Below are 24,108 nucleotides of genomic sequence, written 5' to 3'. Positions count from 1 at the left end.
CACAATAGAATAAGAATTTTTATTTTACAAATGAAAGGCAAAAAAGTGGTACTAATTGATCCTAACCCAAACTCTGATTTCATACCTTGTAGTTGAACTTTGCCAGTTTATCAGTTAATTCCACTGAAAACTGACTAAGCCTCTCTCCATGGAAGAAGCACAGACCAAATGTAGCCACGATGACAGAAATGACTAGCAAAGAAAATGAGTGCATTGCCGGTCCAATTTCTTTTTCTTCTTAGAAACGTACTCCATGGCCACGTGGAGAACTGAAGGTCCTAATTCTGCCTGCACACTCTGATATCCATGTCTCTCCGAGGAGCCTTAACTAAACGAGGACATCCTTTGCAATAGCATTCAAAGTCCTGACTTTTGTCACATCTGTTACCTTCAGAGAATATTCTGAATGAGCAAGTGAAGCTCCCATTGCAACAGAGGAATTTCTGCAATAGAAATAACAAAGAACAGATAGATAATCATATCAGTTGTTAAATACACTCTCCTTCACTTTATAGACTAATTCATGCCTCAAGAATAAAGGAAGGTCAAAGATGCTGGACTACTATACTCACAATTTTAATTGATTAATTACTTGAAAAATCTAGTAGCTAAATCTACCAGGCAGGAAATTGGATTTTGTATCTGAAAATGTACATGATAAAGTCTTCCTTTTTTTATGTTGAACTCTCCCCCACCAGTAAATGAGATGATTCAATTAAGTTGTAGGAATCCTCTAGGATGTTGAAAAACACAGTGGTTTAAAGTCCTTAACAGTGATAAAATTTCAAAACAACTGCAAGTAGAGAGCAAAGGTAAAGGAAGACTATTTACAGCAGGAGAGATAAAAATGGTACTGAGGCTGCCTTATACCAATTATTAACTTTGTAAAAGGAAGGCATACAGGATGAGTACATGTGAGTATCTGACTCACTGGATCCTTTACTGCTGAATTAATTTATTAAGTGCTTATATTCAGCAGTGCTTGAATTAGGAAATCATTCCCACTAAATTAAGTCTTTCTCTTAGTAGACCCAGACTAGACATAACCATTAAAAAAGGTTATAACTAGCAAAACTAAGCAAAGGCCAGATAAAGGTTAACTCATATTCTGAAGTTACTGCTTATTTCGGGAAGAACAACAATCATTTTAGGAATATTTTTCAACTGAAAAACCAATCACAATACTTACTAATCACAGCATTCCATTATTTAATAATGACATTAACTAAAGTTTTCTTTTTTTCTTTTTTGTTTGTTTGTTTTTTGTTTTTCAAGACAGGGTTTCTCTGTGTAGCTTTGCACCTTTCCTGGAACTCACTTGGTAGCCCAGGCTGGCCTCAAACTCACAGAGATCCACCTGGCTCTGCCTCCCCAGTGCTGGGATTAAAGGCATGCGCCACCGCCACCCGGCAAGTTTTCTTATTTAAGCAAGCAAAGATTAATTTCATTAATATTTAATTCCTGTATATAAAGAATGTATTTGTACCGAAACTTCATTCCTGAGTCTCTAGAAGACCGAGCAGAACAGTGGAATTCTGTAGCACCTGAACCCTCAAGGATCCTTTGCAGATTTTTATCTGTTATGCCACCTCCTGTTACAAAGAAAAAGTAATACATTAAGTGGGACAGAATATCACATAAAATTTAAATATAGATAAATCATTCTTCTAGATAAAATCTCCATTCTAAAAATTTTCAGTGATTCAAGAATTTTTGTCTCTAAGCTAAAATGGGATCAGAAAACATATAAGACCTATGCTACAGACTCTGGAGAATTTTTAAGGACAGAGCTTATAAAGGAAACTCCATTGGTTTATGTCATGATGCTATGCATTACTAACTTTGGATTTAAAAAGACTATTCTGGACAAGGACTTCATCATTGCCTTCCCCTTAACTTATATATGGAAAGTTCAAGAAAGGTTCGAGGAAAAAGCTACAAAAGCATCAGAAACTTTTCCTCAACAGAGAACCTGTAACGTTTTGCTCTGGCCTAGGATTTGAAGAGCGTACTGACTGTACTGGCAACGAGAGGAAGCAAACTCTTTCCAGCTTGTTCATCCGAAGAATAACTGCTTGTTTCATTTCACTGACGAGCCTAATTTCATTTAGTTTAAACTACATAGCCAAATATTTATGACAGTCATACTCTGAACTGATACCAGTAATTATAAATATGAAATTATTCAGTATCATATTCTGATATAGAAAATATATTCAACTATTTTAAGATAGTATTAGTTATGTACTTTGTACTTTAAGCTGTTTTTCATATACTTCTTCAGACTCATTAACTTGGCTTTTGTTGTTACGGTTGTTGTTAGTGCTACAGTCACACTGCTGAACTCTTCAGAGTGGAAAGGACAAGCCAGGCACAGTGCTGAATGTCTTTAACCACAGCACATGAGGCTGAGGCAGGATGATCTCAAGTTTGACCAGCCTGGGCTACATAACAAGACCCTGTCTCACAAAACAAAACAATAAAACAATGAACAACAACAACAAAACACAATCCAACACAACACAAAATGCAGAACAGAATGAGACAAAACAGAAAGAACACAGGCTGACAAGTCAGACTTAGAGAAGAATTCTGGGCTTTCCCATGGTAACTGTAAAAAGCTGTGTGATCTCACTGAAAGTACTGAGTCTCAACTGATTTTAGTGGAAATACTTTGAGCTTTGCAAATGTAGGTTTGTCATATACAGCCTTTTTATGTTGAGATATGTTCCTTCTAGCCCCACTTTCTTCTGACTTATCATGAAGAAGTTGGGTTTTGAGATGTGACTTATGTCCTAAAGTTTGTTGGTACAACTGTCTGAGCTGACAGACTAGTCCCTTTATTCAGGCATGTTGCCTAGCATTTGGCTTTATCACAGGACAGCAACACTGAACTGCCTTGCCTCACCAAGGTGAATATTCAAGTTCACAGTACTCTACACGGCGAGATGCAAACACGGAGAAAATCCCTTATCGCTCCTCTTTGAGCCAGCTTCTCTTAGAGGGCTCTTTATTTCTAAATCTCAGCAGAGACCACCTAATCTTAAAACATCTTAATCAAACTATATATTTTTATCTCTAAGTACCATATTCTGGCACTTTTTCCTTTGTTTTTCTGACTCATTTGCTCTTCCAACACTTTATTTCAGTGTTATGAGAAAAAACAGAGATACATACCTGGCATCACCACAATCCTGCCTTTGGCCTGAAAAAGGGGAAGAAAAAGGAAATTTTAGTATCTTTCTCTCAACTGAGATTAATAAGTATACTAAAAAATTTAAGTTACTGCTAATGTTTAATTTTTCAACAGCTCTCTCTCTCTCTCTCTCTCTCTCTCTCTCTCTCTGAGGGAAAGGGTATTGAGCAGGAAAGATGTTCAGCATCATAATTTTTTTACAGAAAGATTTTTTATTATATTGCCTTATGAATGTATATTATAAACACAAAAAGTTGGTGGAAAAATATACTTTGTAATCACATCATCTTAAGAAAAATATTACTGGAAAATCACAGAAATTTTGAGTTTTCAGTATGCAGTGAATGAAAACAGGTGCACGTAAGTAAAATTTTAGTAGAAAAGACAATCTAACATAATTGTAAATTATGGTGAGGGGAACGGGAAGATGGGAATCTACTCAAATATTGGCTCCTCAACTAAATATCAGCAAAATATAGCCATACATTCATTTAACTGAGAATGTAAGAATCAATTTAATTTCTGATAATTTTGGAAGGTAGGGACGAATTATAAAATTCTCATACGGCCTATCCATTCTCCTAAGATTCTATTTATCTTCTGGAAAACCCTTTTTCTCCCACAGTTGCCCTTCTCAACCCTCCTCCCCACCCATTAAGATCGTATGTAAGCTCTATTCTAAGCATCTCGTTGAGTTATATTTCTTTGCTAACATACACACAAGAATATACAGTTATGCATAGATTCTTTTGTTGGTTTATATGTCCCAGGAACTAAACATAAGAGGGAAGAGAAAACTCCATCCCTTTGACATGGTGAACAAGAGAAAGTTCCTACTTGCATGGAACTTAAACATGAAAAGAAGACTATAACAGACAAACAATATTTATATAATAAATTTCAGATAGTACGTACAATGAAGGTAAAATATAGTACGGTCAGGTAATGAAATACAGACTGAGAGGAAGGGGGCTATTTCACAAAATTAATAATTGTTAGAAAAATTAACTGGATCAAAGATTTATCTGTGTCTCAAATGTGTAAAGGTGAAGCACCCATAAAACATTCACTATCTAAGAAGTTGAAATGATTTTAGAAAGGGGAAAGTCACATTTATTTGTTTCTTCCAAATGAAAGCTTTCTAAAATAAAGACAAATAATATTTTAAAGAGAAATATTATCCTGCTTTTTGGCCTTCTATAAAAGATTACTTAGAATAATATATTTACCTAACATTATCAGAAGTGATTTAAAAATACAAAATATTGAGCATCAGTAATTATCTGAAAGACAAACCTTATGTATGGTTTGAATGTGAAATGACCCTCACAGGCTTGGTTGCCCCCTGACAGACTTTGGGGGAAATAACTGTATCATGAGGACTCTGACTTCATGAATGGAATAATCCACTGATGGATTAAAAATCTGGATAGACACGCAGCTCCATATTCTGGCCTACAACTTCAGAAAAAGACTTTGGCTTTGCTGCCTGCCCCCCCTCCCGCACACCTTTAATCCCAGCCATTGGGAGGCAGAGGCAGGTGGATCTCTGTGAGTTCAAGGCCAGCCTGGTTTACTACCAAGTGAGTCCCAGGAAAGGCGCAAAGCTACACAGAGAAACCCTGTCTCTAAAAACCCAAAAAAAAAAAACAAGTTCCAGGACAGTACTGGACAGATAGGACTACTGCACAGAGAAACCCTGTCTCAAAAAATCAAAACAAACACACACACACACACACACACACACACACACACACACACACACACACACACGCATACAACTTCAGCTTTACTGGAGGCCAGGTTGGATTTAGGGACCCCAGGTAAGACACCACCCACAGCCCGTTAATACCCCTTTAAGGCCACCCAACAAGCCCAGACTGCACCCCGTCCCCTGGGCTCCATATTCTGGCCTACAGCTCTGGAAGAAGACTGGCTTTACTGAAGGCCAGGCTGGATCCAGGGACCCCAGCCCCAGCAGAAAACTTGTGCTGTACTAGAAGTCTTGCTGTACTAGGAATCCCAGGTGCCAAGCAGTTACCCAGAACTCCAGAGGCCACACAGGCACTTGGAATGGAAAAGGCAACACTGGCACCCAAAACCTCAGAGGTTTTGTAGGCCCCCAAACCACCAGTGGAGACACCCTACTGGACCTCAAGACTCACTAGACTCCTCAGACACTTAGGCCAGAAGACAAGAGAAGAAACACAAACCACGGGACAAAACACCCATCCAATAAAGACAAACACAGGAATCAACACCTAGACCTATAATCATCCCAAACCCAGATGCCTAAACACCAGTGTAAGAATGCAGTCAGTAACAGAAAGGGCAACATGGCACACCAGAGTCCAGCTCTCCTATGACAGCAAGACCTGAACAATCCAATGCAGCTGAAGCACAAGAAAACAACCTTAAAAACAACTTTATAAAGATGATAGCGGTCCTTAAAGAGGAAATGAAAACAATCCCTTAAAGAAATCGAGGAAAGTCGGGTGGTGGTGTCGCACGCCTTTAATCCCAGTACTTGAGAGGCAGAGGCAGGTGGATATCTGTGAGTTCAAAGCCAGCCTGGGCTACAGAGTGAGATCCAGGACAGGCACCAAAACTACACAGAGAAACCCTGTCTCGAAAAAAAAAAATTGAGGAAAAGACAAACAAAAAAATTAAGAAGAAATCAATAAATCCCTTAAAGATTGTCAAGAAAAAACAAACAGGTGAAGGAAACAGTTCAAGACCTGAAAATGGAAATAGAAGCAATAAAGAAAACACAAACTAAGGGAATTTTGGAAATGGAAAATCTGGGTAAGGGAACAAGAACTGTAGGTGCAAGCATTACCAATAGAAAATAAGAGAATCTCAGGTGTTGAAGACACAAAATAGAGGAAAAAGATTAATTGGTCAAAGAAAATGTTAAAACTAAAAAATTCCTAACACAAAACATCCAGGAAATCTGGGACACTAAGAAAAGAGCAAACCTAAGAAAAACAGGAAGAGAAGAATCCCAGCTCAAAAACCCAGAGAATATATTTAACAAAATCATAGAAGAAAATTTTCTCAATCTAAAGAAGGACATGCCTGTCAAGGTCCAAGAAGCTTACAGGACACCACATAGATTGGATCAGAAAAGAAAATACCTATACCACATTATAATCAAAACACTAAACATACAGAATAAAGAAAGAATATTAAAAGTGGTAAAAGGAAAAGGCAAAGTAACATATAAAGGCAGATCTATTAGAATCACACCCAACTTCTCAACAGAGACCCTAAAATCAAGAAGGGCCTGGACAGATATCTTGCAGACCCTAAGAGACCACAGATGCCAACCCAGACTACTATATCAAGCAAAACTTTCAATCAGATAGAGAAAACAAGGTATTTCATGACAAAGTCAAATTTAAACAATATCTATCCACAAATCCAACCCTACAGAAAGTACTAGAAGGAAAACTCCAACTCAAGGAAGTTAACTACACCCATGACAACACAGGCAATAAATAATCTCACACCAACAAAAAACAACAAAGGGAAACACACACCACCACTACCAAAAACAACAACAACAAAAATAACAAGAATTAACAATCAATGGTCATTAGTAACCCTCAATCTCAATGGACTCAATTCGCCAATTAAAAAGACACAAACTTATAGAACAGATACAAAAACAGGATCCATCCTTCTGCTGCATACAAGAAATACACCTCACCGGGGCAGTGGTGGCGCACACCTTTAATCCCAGCACTCGGGAGGCAGAGGCAGGTGGATCTCTGTGAGTTCGAGGCCAGCCTGGTCTCCAAAGCGAGTTCCAGGAAAAGTGCAAAGCTACACAGAGAAACCCTGTCTCAAAAAACCAAAAAAAAGAAAAAAGAAAGAAAGAAAGAGAGAGGGAGGGAGGGAGGGAGGGAGGGAGGGAGGGAGGAAGGAAGGAACACACCTCAACATCACAGATAGATATTACCTCAGAGTAAAGGGTTGGAAAAAGATTTTTCCAATCAAATGGACCTAAGAAGTCAGGTGGTATAGCTACCCTAATACCTAACAAAATAGACTTCAAACCAAAATTAATCAAAAGAGATGGAGAAGGGCATTTCATACTCATCAAATGAAAAAATCTACCAAGATGATATCTCAATTCTGAACATCTATGCCCCAAATGCAAGGGCAACCACATTTGTAAAAGAAACATTACTAAAGCCTAAATCACACATTGAACCCAATGCATTAATAGTGGGAGACTTCGGGTTGGGGATTTAGCTCAGTGGTAGAGCACTTGCCTAGCAAGCACAAGACCCTGGGTTCAGTCCTCAGCTCAAAAAAAAAAAAAAAAAAAAAAAAAAAATAGTGGGAGACATCAATATCCAACTCTCATCAATGGACAAGTCATCCAGACAGAAACTAAACAGAGAAATAACAGAACTAACAGACGTTATTGATTCAAATGACCTAACTGATATTTACAGAACATTTCACCCAAACACAAAAGAATATACCTTCTTTTCAACACCTCATGGAACTTCCTCCAAAACTGATCATAGACTTGGCCACAAAGCAAGTCTCAACAGAGATACCAAAATCTGAAATTTCAGATTTTGAAATAACCTCTGTATGTTATCAGACCACCATGGATTAAAGCTGAAATTCAGCAACAGGAACAATAGAAAGCCTACAAACTCGTGGAAACTGAACAAGTCTCTACTGAGTATCACTGGGTTAAGGAAGCAATAAAGAAAGAAATTAAAGACTTCCTACAATTCAATGAAGATGAATGCACAACATACTCAAACTTATGGAACACAATGAAAGCTAAGAGGAAGTTCATAGCACTAACTGCCTGCATAAAGAATTTGAAAAGATCACATACTAGCAGCTTAACAGCATACCTGAAAACTTTAGAACAGAAAGAAGCAAACACACCCAGGAGGAGTAGATGGCAGGAAATAATCAAACTGAGGGCTGAAATCAACAAAATAGAAACACAAAGAACAATACAAAGAATCAAGGAAACCAAAGAGTTGGTTCTTTGAGAAAGTCAACAAGATAAACTCTTATCCAAACTAACTAAAAAACACAGAGAGAATATCCAAATTACCAAAATCAGAAATGAAAAGGGGAATGGAACAACAGACACTAATGAAATCCAGAGAATCATCAGGTCATACTTTAAAACCTATACTCCACAAAATTGGAAAACCTAAAAAAAAAAAAATGTCTTGATAGAGACCACATACCAAAATTAAATCAAGATCATGTAACAATTTGTTATAACCCCTAAGGAAGTAGAAGCAGTCATTAAGTCTCCCAAGCAAAAAAAGCCCAAGGCCAGATGGTTTTAACACAGAATTCTACCAGACTTTCAAAGAAGAGCTAATATTAATACTCCTCGAACTATTCTACAAAATAGAAACAGAAGGAACATTGCCAAATTCTTTCTATGAGGCCACAGTCACCCCGGTACCCAATTCACCCAAAGACTCAACAAAGAAAGAGAATTATGAACCAATTTCATTCATGAACATTAATGAATAAAAATAATAAAATACTGACAAATTGAATCCAAGAATACATCAAAAAGATTATCTACCATGATCAAGTAGGCTTCATCTCAGAAATGCAGGGATGGTTCAACATATGAAAATCTGTCGATGTAATCCATTATATAAAAAAACTGAAAGAAAAAAAACCCCACATGATCATTTCATTAGATACTGAAAAAGCCTTTAACAAAATCCAACATTCCTTCATAATAAAAGTCTTAGAGAGATCAGGGATATAAGGGACATACCTAAACATAATAAAAACAATATACAAAAGCTGATAGCCAACATCAAATCAGATGAAGAGAAACTCAAAGCAATTCCACAAAAATCAGGAACAAGACAGGGTTGTCCACTCTCTCTCTCTCTATTCAATACAGTACTTGAAGTTCTAGCTAGAGCAATAAGACAACTAAAGGACATCAAGGGGATACCGGAAAGGAAGAAATCAAAGTATCATTATTCATAGATGATATGATAGTATACATAAGCAACTCCAAAAACTCTACCAGGGAACTCCTACAACTGATAAACACCTTTAGTCAAGTGGCTGGTTTCAAGATTAACTCCAAAAAATTAGTAGCCCTCCTATATTCAAATGATAAATAGTCTGAGAAAGAAATCAGGGAATCAATATCCTTCACAATAGCCTCAAATAATATAAAATATCTTAGTTTAACTCTAAACAAGCAAGTGAAAGACCTGTATGACAAGAACTTTAAGTCTTTGAAGAAAGAAACTGGAGAAGATACCTGAAGATGAAAAGATCTCCCATGCTCATGGATTGGTAGGAATAACATAATAAAAATGTCCATCTTGCCAAAAGCAATCTACAGATTCAATGCAACCCCCATCAAAATTTCAACATAATTCTTTACAGACCTTTAAAGAACAATACTCAACTTCATATGAAAAAAAAAACATAATAGCTAAAACAATCCTATACAATAAAAGAACTCCCAAGGTATCACTACCCTTGACTTCAAGCTTTAGTACAGAGCTATAGTAATAAGAACAGCATGTTACTGGCATAAAAACAGACAGGTGGAAAAATGTAATAGAATCAAAGACCCAGTCATAAATTCATATATCTTTGGACACCTGATTTTCCACAAAGAAGCCAAAATTATACAATGGAAAAATAGAAAACATCTTCAACAAAGGGTGCTGGTATAACTGGATGTTGGCATGCAGAAAAATACAAATACATCCATAATTATCACCTTGCACAAAACTTAAGTCCAAGTGGATAAAAGAGCTTAACATAAATCCAGACACATTAAACCTGAAAGAAGAAAAAGTGGGAAATAGCTGTAAACACATTAGCACAGGAGACAACTTTCTGAACAGAACACCAATAGTGCAAACATTAAGATCAACAATTAATAAATTGCACCTCATGAAATTGAAAAGCTTCTGTAAGGCAAAAGACACTGTCAATAGGACAAAACAGCAGCCTATAGAATGAGAAATGATCTTTATCAATCTCACATCTGACAGAGGGCTAATTTCCAAATTATATAAAGAACTCAAGAAACTAGACATCAAAAAAACCAAATAATTTAATTAAAAATGGGGTACAGATCTAAACAGATAATTCTCAACAGAAAAATCTCAAATGGCCAAGAAACAAAGTTCAACATCCTTAGCCATCAGGGAAATGCAAATCAAAATGACTCTGAGATTCCATCTTACACCTGTCAGAATGGCTAAGATCAAAAACACAAGTGACAGCTAATGTTGGAGAGGATGTGGACCAAAGGGAACACTCCTCCATTGCGGTGGGAGTGCAAACTTGTACAGCACTTTAGAAATCAATATGGCAGTTTCTCAGAACACTGGAAATCAATCTACCACAAGACCCAACTATACTACTCTTGGGCATATAACCAAAGATCACCTCGCCATACCATGAGGACATTTGTTCAACTATGTTTCTAGCAGCTTTATCTGTAATAGCTAGAACCTGGAAATAACCTAGATGTCCCTCAACCAAGGAATAGATAAAAAAAAAAAAAAAGTGGTACATTTATACAATGGAGTATTACTCAGCTGTTAAAAACAATGACATCATAAAATTTGCAGGCAAATTTTCTGGAACCAGAAAAAAAAATCATCCTGAGTGAGGTAATCCAGACCTAAAGAAAGACAAATATGGAATGTACTCACTCATAAGTAGATATTATCTATAAAATTAAAGGATAACTATGCTATACTCCATAGATCTATAAAATTAAAAGATAACTATGCTTTAATCCATGGACCCAGAGAGATTAGGTAACAAGAATGGTTCAAGAGGGGACATGCTGATCTACCTCGGAAGGGGAAATAGAAGAGATTCTGTGAGTGGAAGGAGTGGGAAACCAACCCAGCCACATAACCTTCGACCTACAGTCTGTCCTGCCAGTGGGACGTGCTGGGGTAAGGGTGACCTAGAGATTGAGGCTCCCTCAATGACCAGTCTAGCCTAAAACCCATGCCAGGAGAGTAAGCCCACCCCTGACATTGCCCGGAGCACCAGGACCCAGAGGCTGGATGGCCCAGAGACCTAGGATAGAACCAGACACAACTGGAGAAAAAAAAGTCCGTGTAATGACGCCTAATGATATTCTGCTATACTCATGGACTGGTGCCTAGCCTAATTGTCATCAGAGAGGCTTCACCCAGCAACTGATGGAAACAGATGCAGACCCACAGCCAAACGTTAGGTAGAGCTCAGGGAATCTGCAGAAGAGAGGGATAAGGATTGTAGGAGTCAGAGGGGTCAAGGACACCACAAGAAAACCCACAGAATCAGCTAACCTGGGTTCACCGGAGGTCATGGAGACTGAACTGATAACCAGGGAGCCTGCAAGGGACTGACCTAGGCCCTCTGCATATATGTTACAGTTGTGTAGCTTAGTCTTCTTGTGGAACTCCTAACAGTGGGAGCAGGGGCCATCTCTGACTCTTTTGCTGGCTTTTAGGACCCTATTCATCATACTGAATCACCTTGTCCAGCCTTAATACATGGGAGGTGCTTAGTCTTATGGCAACTTGATACGTCATGCTTTCTTGTTATCCATGGGAGATCTGCCTTTCCTGAACAGAAACTGAGGAGGAATGGATTGCGGTTGGGGTGAGAGTGATTGGGAAGAGAGGAAGGAGGGGAAATTGTGGCCAGGATGTGGAAAAAAAAAAAAAAAAAAAAAAAAAAGGAATAGGTTATAGAATTCCAAATACAATAAATCCTGGTAAAATGAAGTTGTATTCACTGATAATGAATTTTAAGTGGAATAAATTAGATTAGGCTGTGTTTGAAAAACAAATCTGGATTGACTATTGGCAGGTGGTAGAACTGTGTGGAAGGTGAGGCCCTGGAGGTGGCAGTTTGCTGGGAACCTCCCCTTGAGGACTGTATCTTGCTCTGGCCCTTCTCATTCCTACTTTCTCTGCTTCCTGTGCACCATGGAGTGAGCAGCGTCCGCCACATGCTCCTGCTACCATTACGTTCTCAACTGTTCTAGACTCACAAGCAGCAGTCATGGACTCCAGACTATAACCTTGGAAGCAAGGAGCCAAAGTAAAACATTCTTCCCTTTAAGTTATACATGTCAGGTATTACATCAAAGCCATCAAAATCCGACTAACAACCTTCTAACCATTTGGGGAGGTAGATATTCTTATTACTTCACTTTTGCAGAAAAGCAAACTAACTATAGAATGCTTAGGTAATTTGTCCATGGAAAAACCAAGATTTAAGACTGGATTCTAACCCAAAAGTCTATGCTCTGTATAGTATATTATAGTAGTAGATTGTTACCCAAGACGTAAAAAGTCAGTGCAAGAAAATACTTAACCTATAAATTTTAAAGGGGTTCCCTGCACATACACGGGTTGACAGTGGTGTAAAACTAGACAAGACTAACGACAGAGAAAAGGCAAAATTTGCTGTCTGTAATTTGATCTAAAGTTCCTTGGTTATTTAAAACACCCATGCAATAAATAAAAATCAAATAAACATGTCACTGGCTCTGCTTTTCTTCCATCATCACCAAGTCAGTAATACTCATTTCTCTAAACCAGCGGAATAACAGAATGTTCAGAGGAACCACAGCCATCCTGTACCTCATCTATGAGCTGCTTTATCAGAGGCAGTCCTTCCAGAGCTGAACTGTCACATCCACTGGTCAAAACGCGTTCAAATCCCAGGGTTAAGAGGGTCTCCAGAGCTGCCATTGGATCACAAACCATATCAAAGGCTAAAAAAGGTAAAACTGATTTGAATTTTGAACAGAAATATCCTCTAAATTCAATAGTTTCCAAATGTATTGTGTGTGTATATATATTATAATATACATCATATATAATAGTATGCTAGATTTATACTGGCTTACAATAGACAATTATGAAAAATTCATGATTTTTTAAGTCAGACTGGCATTCAAAATTAGTCAAGATAAAGCATTTAAACCACAGAAACAAGGAAAAGTTACAAATCAGAGTTTCTTCTTTTGTTTTTGAGACAGGGTCTCATCATGTAGCTATAATTAGCCTGGTACTCACTATGTAAGCAAGGCAGGCCTCAAACTCATAGAGAACCACTTGGCTCTGTCTCTAGGGTTCCAGGATGAAAGGTGTGTGCCACCATGCCTGCTCTAAGAGTTCTTTTTTATTCCTAAGGGTTCTTTTTATTTTCTAAGAGTCAGAGTTTGCCAGTACAAAAGTTTGCATACCACCATGGTCATTTTCAGTAATCATAAGTGTTTCTCTTTAAAATAAACTTACTTAAAATTTATCTTAAAAAAGTACTAATAAGGGGCTGGAGAGATGGCTCAGAAGTTAAGCACTCTTCCAGAGGTCCTGAGTTCAATTCCCAGCAACCACATGGTGGCTCACATCCATCTATAATTTGATCTAGTGCCCTCTTCTGGCATGTAGGCAGAACACTGTATACATAATAAATAAATAAATCTTTTTTAAAAAGTATTAATACATTTATACAGTAGCATTTAGATATGACAATGTTGTAAATGTGACATGTGAATGATCACATCCGGAAAAGTGCTCGAAGGCTTCAGACAAACTACACTGCATAAAATGACACATGACACCCACCTGTCCTAGGAGAAACCTAGCCTCCCATTCACATTTAGTTTGTACTAAATCATTTACCTGATACAGTCAAGACTCATAGTGTAAGGTGGCTGTTTTTTAACAGACAACATGAGCTTTCAGTTCCATTCTACTAAGATACCTCCTTTCTCAAGTCAGGCATGGAAGCCCAGGCTTATAATTCTAGCACTCAGGAGGACCCCAAATTCAAGGGAAGGGAGCAAAGGCGAGGAAAGGAGGTTAAGTGGAAAGGAAAGGGACGGGACTTCTCTCTTCAGAACACTAAGAAAGGAAAGTGGCCTAGGAATCTTAAGAAAAACTACTTCTGCTTTGGTTCTCAACACTATCGTACGATATAGAATTCTGATGTATGGTGATGAGCCACTATGGGTCCTCGGGGACAGACTTCTCCACCTTTAACGTCCTACAGAAGCTTTCCTGGTTCAGTGCCATCGCTTTCTCAACAGTGCTTATCCTGCCTTATTAAATTAACACGTGGGAAAACGTGAAACCAAGAACACTACCAATGTTTCTATAAATTATGAAGATATTTTTGTTAGACTTATCAGAGAAAGAGAAAGGAATAGAAATTTGAAGTAATCTTTTAGTTTAAAATTTTAAAAATATATTCTGTGTGACTGGTTTATTTTTTTTTAAACTATTAAGAATGACAAAATTTAAACTACTTTTTCAGATAAATGTTCACTAATTTAAAAATACTTTTCATGTTTAAAATTTGTTGGTGTGTCTGTCATCAAGATGCTGACAGACTAACTCTCTTAGTTATTGTCGTTTTATAGCAAACATTGCTAATATCAAATAAGACAATTGTTTCTGGTAGGGTCACACATTTCAAAGGGTAACAAATACTTTATCTTAATTGCTGTACATGGAGACAGATACCGGCAATTCACTCTGGGCCTATTTAAAAAGAAGAAAACATAGCCGGGCGGTGGTGGCGCACGCCTTTAATCCCAGCACTTGGGAGGCAGAGGCAGGCAGATCTCTGTGAGTTCGAGGCCAGCCTGGTCTCCAAAGTGAAGTTCCAGGAAAGGCGCAAAGCTACACAGAGAAACCCTGTCTCGAAAAAACCAAAAAAAAAAAAAAAAAGAAGAAGAAAACATTTCACCCTTTCTCAAGTATATCACTGTTTAGACTAAAGGTTTCTTTCTTTCCATCTGCAATGGCAGTGCCTACTGAATACAAGTGACACATGTCTCTCCATTTTCCCAAGGCTTAATAAGACTTAGCCAATGTACATGGGAACTACAACTATTAGCATCTACTTCTTGGTAAAAATGTCTGATTCTTGTTCAAACATCTACTTTCTTTCTTAAGAAGTCTACATTTGATAAAGCTGACCTCACTGTGAGCTCTAGGAATGGTTTTGCCTGGCATAAGCCAGGAGGTACATTTCATTTCAATGACCATGATGATTTATTCATTGTAGGGCTGTATACGATCTAAGGCAATCTAATAAACGATGAATCTTCAGATTGCTACTTGGATGGACACGTACACTTACAGGCAATGTTTACTCTCTTCTCAAGTACATGCTACCACCACCTTCTTAAAATTTCATAACAAAGCTTTCAAGTTTTATAGGCACTGAACACCATCTCTAAATCTGTAACTCTTCTTCCCAAGAACTAAGATATTAACTAGTATCACTGTAACACTATATAACAGTGTTCATTAGAAGGGCTGTGCCAGCTGGTAAAATTTAAAAACTGACACCATTGAACAAACCTATTAAAAACAGAAATGACTCACCTCGGTGAAAAGTGACTGGCAGAGGACGGCAAAGAGCTATAAAAAGAAAGTCATACAACACATGAAGAGGCTGATGACTATATGCAGAATTCTCCTTTATACTCTCTTCTGCTAGGACAGTGAACTAAAATAGTAACAAAATGGCAGCTTTGGCAGTCTTATAGAGTCAAAAGTCCCACCTTTCCACTAAGCTCTGACTCTTACATAAAATATAGCTATCTATACCTTAGGGGCACCAAACAAAAATTACATCAACTGTAAAGACAACACTACATCGATTATTTGGCTACTCTGCGGATCTTCAAGAAGAACTTTGACCTTATAATGTAGGTAGCTTGCGTCTATCCTCTCCACCTCCTCTCCTCTTTATTGACTAGAATAACTTCTCAAGTTCTGGTGCATTGGTTAATGCAATCAATGTACATTTAAATTCTGCAAGCACAGTTGCTGTGGGGTGGTCTGTATGTCAAATTACTCTGATTGGTCAATAAATAAAACACTGGCCAGTGGCTAGGCAGGAAGTATAAGCGGGACTAACAGAGATGAGAAAAGAAAGAACAGGAAGGCAGAAGGAGTCACTGCCAGCCGCCGCCATGACAAACAGCATGTGAAGATGGCAGTAAGCCACGAGCCATGTGGCAGCATATAGATATGTGGAAATGGATTAATTTAAGATATAAGAACAGTTAGCAAGAAGCCTGCCATGGCCATACAGTCTGTAAGCAATATAAGTCTCTGTGTTTACTTGGTAGGGTCTGAGCAGCTGTGGGACTGGCGGGTGACAAAGATTTGTCCAGACTGTGGGCAAGGCAGGGAAACTCTAGCTACACGCAGTACCTGATCTACAACAACAAAGGAATGTTGAGAGGCCTTTGCCACATATGCCCTCTACCCCAAATACTTACACAACTTCTTTTTTTTTTTTTTTTGGTTTTTTTTCGAGACAGGGTTTCTCTGTGTAGCTTTGCGCCTTTCCTGGAGCTCACTTGGTAGCCCAGGCTGGCCTCGAACTCACAAAGATCCGCCTGCCTCTGCCTCCTGAGTGCTGGGATTAAAGGCGTGCGCCACCACGCCCGGCTACACACAACTTCTTTTTAAGATGGGTTAATTTAAGTGTCTGTAGGTATGGCTGAAAAATCAATTTTGTGATTTTTTTTTTCTGCATCAGGAGTGTGTGTGTGTGTGTGTGTGTGTGTGTGTGTGTGTGTTTTAGAGGCTCTTACACCTCAGCTATAAACTCTTACCCAAAAGAGACATGCATAGCTCTTTGTCAACGTGTCCGTCTTCAGTCAATGCCCCAAATACCAAACCATCAGCACCATAAAGCTTGGCAAGACGAATGTCAGCCTTCATCACTTCAACTTCACGATCTGAATATAAAAAATCACCTCCCCGTGGTCGAATCATCACAAAAACTGGAATCTGGACACTTTGTTTTACTACTTGAAGAATACCTTTAAGAACAGAAGCAGACTCAAGTTCAACTGTGAGCTAAAAGATCTGGAGACGTTATTAAAATATCATTGGTCATATATAGTTATTCTTATGTATTATTTCCAAAGGAAAAGTGTGAACAGGACAAATCAGAGAATGCTGATATACAGGGAAGGAGGCCTGTGGGGAACAGAGGAAACCTTGAGTGAATGTGTAAAGAATGGATGAAGTTCTTAGTGAATGTGTACTATTAACAAAGACTAATGCCTCAGACTCATAGAAATGGGCAAAGCCTTCCTCTGGTCCAAGTATGAGCATTTACAAATGACTGACCAGTGTGTAAAAACTAGCAACTGCAGCTTCCTCCTCCCAGATGATTGCAACCTAAGACTGCTCCCCTACAGAGACCACATACTGAGACTAGCTTACTCCTCGGCCCTGCTGTACACAGTAAACATGCTGAGGCCCCAGGCTGTTTCATAGCTGGCGCCACTCCATCAGAGTAAGCAGATCCATTACATCCCAGCTTCTCTGTATGTGTGTGGGTGTGTGTGTGTGTCTTTGCCTCATTTCTTCATTGCCTGAGTCAAGTTTCCAGGACCAAGCCATGCAGGATGCAGTGGAGGCCAAAAGTGTTTATAATAGAAGGTAAGTCATAGGAAAATCATGGGGTGAAGAAGAGCAATTTACAAAGACTGAAGATACTTAAAAGCACTTGTCAGTTGATACAATAAAAACTATTTACCTTCCAATTTTTTGATGTTTGAGGACAAAAATATGTTTAATTAAATCTTTTGATGATGTTATTTACAACCATAAGCAATTCTAATTGCTACCATAGTCATCATATACTTAATATAACATTAAATAATCAGTTGTCCCAATCTCTGTATGAGAAATTTGGTGACAAAAAAGATACTTACCCATGCTGGGTGTGATTCCTCCCTCTAGTAAACCAGCACATAATTCAATCCGACCAGCACCTTTTTAAAAACACACGTTTTTTTAAAAGTTCCTATGACAAAGCAAACTGTTTATCTAAACATAAAATGAACCTGAGAACTTAATTGAAAGAAATCAAATTATAAAATTAGAGTAAAAATATTTTAAATCTCAATTGTATTATACAACCCTCATTGTATTACTGATAGCCAAATTAAGAGTTAATGCAAGTTAAGCCAGTTCTCTTAAAATTTGTATTAGAGTTGCCATGCATAGGGAATAAAGACATTATTGGATAGAAAATAGTAAATGTTAACTGTCAAACAATAAGAAAGTAATATCAACTTTTCAAAACATTCCTCATTACTCTAAGCTTTAAAACAAAACCTAACAGTTACTTTGGAGTAGCTATCAAGAAAATTTCAAGATGCAGTGAATACTGATAGCAAAAGAACAATCAAACTGTTGGGGTCATGTTAAAAGGTCTCATGGACAAGGCTCCCATTAGCCAAAGATAGCATATTTAAAGCATCAATAAAATAACTATGATAGATGAAAACACCTATGTCTAAATCTAGTTTTATAATGTGGAAACAACTCATTGGAAGACAGCAAACAGATGTGTTACTTTGAAAATCAGTGAACCAAGAAGCCAGCCTTTCTCCCTTCCCCTCTCATACAAACCAAATTTCAACATGACCAAATGGTGAGAAAGATGTTCTTTCCAGTTGTATACTAGTTAATAAATAAATATAAAGCAGGGCATGGTGGTATATACCTGTAATTCTAGCACATGGAATGCTGAGGTAGATTGTCATGAGTTCAAGGCCAGTGTCAACTACATAGTGATACCCTATGTCCCTTCAAAATCAAAAGAACAAAAAAAACTCATGTGTGTGTGTGTGTGTGTGTGTGTGTGTGGTGTGTGTGTGTATGTGTGTTATATACTAAAATTATTAGATTAACAAATGACTGGAAAACTTATAAAAGATCAGGTTGGTAACACCTGAATCCACTAAATAATCTTAACATTACACAGACACACACACACAAACAGACAGACATACAGATAGACACACACACAAAAACACAAGATGATCTCCTAATATAATACAACATAATGTTGCCTATAAAGCATTTTTTAAAAATTATTTTTTATTTCTAAATTTTTACTTAAATTTTGGTGTTTTGAGACAGGGTCTCTCTTTCTATAGCCCTGGCTGTTCTAGAACTGGCTGCATAGACCAGGCTGGCCTCAGACTCAGAGATCTGCCTGCTTCCACCTCCTGAGTGTTGGTTTTAAAGATATGCACAACCTTGCCCAGCTTATTCATTTAATTTTATAAGTATGGGTGTTTTACCTGCATGTCTGTGTATGCCTACTTCCTATAGAGGCCAGAAGAGGGTATCAGTTTCCCTGGAATTGCAGTTAAAGACAGTTGTGACCCACCATGAAGGTGCTAGGAATTGAACCCATATCTTCTGGGAAAACACCCAGTATGTGCAACCAATGAGCCATCTCTCCAGCCCTATGAAACAATTTTATTAAAACTGAATTCTGAATTGGATTTTAAACTGCTGGGTTAACAACTCAACAGGAAATGAAGTGATTAGAAAAGAATATCATATGGCACCACTTACATAATCAGCAAAATTGACACTGTGGTGCTCTGAATGATGAACATCATAGTGCATGTAACAAATCAACTACGAAAAAAGAGAAAAATAAACCTTTTTTTTTTAAAAAAAAAAAAAAACGAGGAAACCATAAAGTATGGTAGTACATGTCTGCAATCATACCACTTGAAAGGCTTAGGCGAGAGCATCACAGTGTTAGGTGGCCCTGGGTTATAGCAAGACTCTCTCAAAACAACCTAGAATAAGGGAAGTAGCTCAATAATACAGCACCCAGCATGTACAAAGGCCCGGGTTCAATCCCCACAGGGCACCAGGGGAACAAACCATCTGTTACAGCAACCATCAATCTTTTATTCCTTTTTATTGCCACAAAGAGATTGAGTGACAATAATCAAATGTGTTCAGCAAAACTGAAAACATGTCAATTGTTCCCCACCAAAAAATCTGCTGAAAACGACTGACCGTGACTTAAAAATGGTTGAATTTGTAATGATCACTTTTCATTGTCAATTTGATCAGATTTGGAATCACACAGGAGACTCTGAGTGCATCTTTGAGGGCGTTTTCAGAGAAGTTTAACTGAGGAGGAAAGATCCACATTGAATGTGGGTGGCACTGTTGTATGGGTTGAAGTCCCACAACCAAAAAAAGAACACAGAAGCCAACTGAGCATCAGCATCCACTTCTGTCTGCTTCCTGACTGCAGACACAAAGTCATCAGTGACCTCAAGCTCTCCACCATGCCTTCAGTGACATGATGGACTGTGTCCCTCAAACCGTGGGCCAAAATAAACACTTCCTCCTGCAAGTTTCTTTTGTTCGGAAATCTGTCACAGAAAAGTAACTAATACAAAATTGAGGGATGAGTAGATGGGAAACATTATGACCAAAAGCAACTCAGGGAAGAGTTTACTTCACCTTGTAAGTCCATCATTAAGGGAAGCCAGGGCAGGAACTAGAGAAGCCATGGAGGAGTGCTGTTTACTGGCTTGCTCAACCTGTTTTCTTATAGCACCCAGGACCACCAGCCCATGGGTGGTATTACCCACAGTGAGGTGGGTCCTCCTATATCAATCATTAATCAAGAAAATGTGCTCATAGGCCAAACTGGGGGGATAGTTTATATTCTGAGGTTCCTTCTTCCCAATGATAAAACTAGCCAGCACATGGGAATTCACATGTTACGCCCAATTCATTTGTTTGAAAATGTTCCTTAAATAAAAATAAAGGTTTGGAGACATAGCTTAGTAGAATGCTTGTCCAACACGCACAAGATCCTGGGTTCTACCCCTAGTAACACCGAAAAAAATGAGTTAAAATTATTTTTCTGATCTTGAGATGATGGAAATGTCTATGCTTCTCACAAAAACAAATTTAGAACACAAAACAAAACAGCATCTACGGTAAAAAGATAAGAAGTCTAGAACCATCTTTAATTTTAATTCTTATTCAATACTGGGGATTGCACACACCACAAGTGCTTTACCTCCGAGCTACATGCTCAGTCCCCTAAAGATATCTCTCAACTGTTTGAAATTCTTAAATTTGTGTCAAGTTCAATAAAATAATCATGTTAATGAGCAAGCAGGATTATAGACACTTGACTTAAAATGTGACCTGCTGGGGAAAGGGGGGATTAGACAGTAATTTTCCAAAAAAAAAAAAAAAATGTTTTGCTTTACTTTCTAAAGCAAGATCTCCCTATCTAGCTCCAGCTGGCCTCAAACTTTGAACCCCCAGGCCTCAAGCTCCCCAAAGCTGGGATTATAAGCATGTGCCACCATGCCAAGCTCTTCAGGAGGTTTTCTAGTTAGTTGTTTCTGAGAAGACTATTACTATCCAAGAGATGACAAGGGCTTTTTTTTTTTTCTTTTAATGGATTCTCACTCTATAGCCCAAACTGACTTCACAGTGACCCTTCTGCCACAGCCTCCCAAGTGCCCAGCTTGGCAAGGGTTTTTTGAGGTTAGACCATAGGATTCATTGTCAGACACTTTAAAAAGGTTGTCAGCCGAGATTCATTATCTAGTTTCCCTTACCTCCTCTCTCTGCATTCACAGCTGACTCCACTGAATCTACACATATTTCCATAAGAAATCCATTTGGTGCTCCTAAAATATACGAACAACAAAAATGCTTGAAGGAACTAGCAAGTTCTACCAATCTTCCACTAATACTTCAGTTTTTGCTGCCTGAATCCCAATGTGCAATAGAGAAACAAACAGATGTACTAAGACCCACCCACGTGGTAAAATGAAAACCAGTGTCTCCAGACTGTGAAACAGATATACAGACATCTGTAAAAGAAACCAAACTGAAACAATCTTTAGTACATAGTGAATGTGAAATTAATCTTCCTAAAACACAGATCTCATCATCATGTCCTGGCTCAGACTCTTGGAATGTTTCTCAATGCTAGCAGTTACAAGGACTACATATTTAAAAACAAAGATTAGATTTCAAATCCTGGTCCCACCATTTTATTCACTGTGTGACCCTAGACAAGTTACTTTTCTATAAAACAGAAGTTTTAATTCCTGCCCTCAGAGTAATGAACACTGAGGTAATTTACATAAAGGGTACACCCACTAAGTATTCATTATCATTACCAAACTACTTATTATTTCCTCTTTATGACTCCAGTTCTCCTCAGTCTCCATCTTTGCCAATAGTTATACTAGCTAATTGACAAAATCCTTCTAGTTGCATCTTCAAATGCTAAACTTTCCCAAGGATTGGACCAAGTCACATTTCCACGTTTTTTCCCCCAAAGTAGAAAAGTTTATCTCCTTTTGAACTCCAATAACTTGAGTTATATATTTCCATTAAAACCCTAGCTTCACCTCTTACTTCTGAGATAATATCTGATCTCTATTGGTTGACATGAAGTTAGAGATTTTTATTTACAAATTCTTTATCTTCACCTCTCAACTAGCACGGGAACTACCATGCTAACAAGTCATTCAAATATAGACTAAAACCTGAATTACAAATTCACGTGTTAATACTAAAAAGTAGGGTATAAGCAGCTTTGGGTTGTTCCTGCAAGTTAAATGTGTAACTTATTTTTAATTAAAGATTTGAACGTTGGAGCCCAGGAAATGGTTCAGTGGGTAACTTGAGTTCATGCCCTGAATGTATTTAAAATTGGAAGCAAAGAGCTAACATCACAAAGTTGTCCTCTGACCTCCACACACTCACTATGCCACATGGACCCACACTGACACAATAATGATCAACACAATTTAAAAATGTTTAATTCATACTTCATGTACTGATCTCTGTAAGAATTACTAATGGGCAGTGAATTTGTAATTAATTTTACTTTTCTATATTGTTTGACTTTTTCTACCCAATATTGCTTTTATGATGGAAAATTACTTCGAGAAACAAAAATCTGTCACCTCTTAATATGAAGGTGAAATTGTCATTAGTAAAAGACTATTGGTCCCATAGACTGGGATTCCAGTGTTGGCCTATGGTCTTAAACAACAATGCACTAACTCCACAAATCCGATAGCCACATCAACACTCACACAAGTGAGCCTGACAATGCTGAGGGACTATCAGTAGCTTCCTACAAGATAGGAATGGCTACAACAGGAGCCTGAGCAACAAAGATTTTTGTAGGGACCAAAATAATAATAATAATAATAATAATAATAATAATAATAATAATAATAATAATAATGCTCTCAGTAAGATACTCCAGGTAGCTTCGGGGACTCTTGAGTCTGTGGCTTTTCTTCCTTTTTTTTTTTTTTTTCCTCTTAGCCTCTCATCAGTGGACTGTAGTTTTCAGGACACTACTAAACGTGCCAGATGGAATGCAGGTGTAGGTGTGAGGAGACTCCAGCTATCGTCCATTATTAAAGAGATTTGCAAAACACAGAGCACTGCCACTTACACTATCTTGTTGAGGGATATTTATCCTTCATAAAAGTGAGTTGCGTTAACATATAACAGTTACAGTATTTTCGGGACCGTGAGTCCTGAGGACAGCAATGTGAGAGCCGCTGCTTGGGAGAACCAGAGAACCTTCACTGAGTAGGAAGAGAAGAAATTTGCCGAGTTCTGTCTGCCTCGCCAGCCAGCCCAAGTCCCGCACAGCCACACATGTATTCTCTACCCCAGCGACAGCGGGGTGGGCGGGGATGCCGCCCTCGGGGGGCCCGAGCGACCCCGGGGACGCGTGACTGCCCGGGACCCACGCGGAGCGGAGGACACTCGACCGCAGGCCGGCCCCACCCCGGGGTCCACCGGCCGACCACCACCCCCGGCCCCGCCACCTTCCGCACCCGCCTTCCCCGTCGGCATCCACGCCGGTTTCCGCTCGCAGGAAGCCCCTTTCCTCATGCTTCCCGCGCTCCGCCCTCGCTCGCCTTCGGTTTCCACTGAGTCCCGCGGCTGCGCGAGCGCCCGGGCAGGCGCGCTCCCGGCGCCCGCGCCCCGCGGGCCCAGCGGAGCGGAGTCGCGGGCGCAAGCGCAGTG

The 24,108-nt window shown here is 38.7% G+C and overlaps 1 protein-coding gene across 3 annotated transcripts; it reads right to left on the bottom strand.

The window, feature by feature from the left end:
* Positions 1–24,091, bottom strand: Cutc (cutC copper transporter). 3 transcript variants are annotated; one of them, XM_042263928.2, is made up of 9 exons: positions 23,916–24,091; positions 21,657–21,728; positions 17,961–18,020; positions 16,848–17,057; positions 15,604–15,639; positions 12,844–12,977; positions 3,178–3,205; positions 1,487–1,592; positions 1–443 (listed from the first exon to the last, which is right to left on the bottom strand). In XM_042263928.2, the coding sequence occupies exons 1-9, from the start codon at positions 23,971–23,973 to the stop codon at positions 329–331; spliced, it is 819 nt and encodes a 272-aa protein (XP_042119862.1). In that variant the 5' UTR covers positions 23,974–24,091; the 3' UTR covers positions 1–328. The 3 variants fall into 3 exon arrangements, with proteins under 3 accessions (XP_042119862.1, XP_042119865.1, XP_076419253.1); XM_042263931.2 differs by having other exon boundaries at positions 12,844–12,947; positions 23,916–24,088; XM_076563138.1 differs by lacking the exon at positions 23,916–24,091 and adding an exon at positions 23,525–23,661.
* Positions 24,092–24,108: the final 17 nt, after the last annotated feature.

The sequence above is a fragment of the Peromyscus maniculatus genome, chromosome 1 (genome assembly GCF_049852395.1).
Source record: "Peromyscus maniculatus bairdii isolate BWxNUB_F1_BW_parent chromosome 1, HU_Pman_BW_mat_3.1, whole genome shotgun sequence".
Classification (NCBI taxonomy): domain Eukaryota; kingdom Metazoa; phylum Chordata; class Mammalia; order Rodentia; family Cricetidae; genus Peromyscus; species Peromyscus maniculatus.
The sequence above is the reverse complement of the archived record's forward strand: the minus strand, read 5'-3'. Positions and strand labels throughout refer to the sequence as shown.

Coding starts and splice junctions, on each gene's coding strand:
- Cutc (XM_042263928.2), bottom strand. CDS start 23,973: ATGAGGAAAGGGGCTTCCTGCGAGCGGAAACCGGCGTGGATGCCGACG. Junction 18,021..21,656: donor TGTGAATGCAGAGAGAGGAG/GTAAGGGAAACT, acceptor GTTTTTAAAAAG/GTGCTGGTCGGATTGAATTA. Junction 12,978..15,603: donor GCCAGTCACTTTTCACCGAG/GTGAGTCATTTC, acceptor TACCTTTTTTAG/CCTTTGATATGGTTTGTGAT.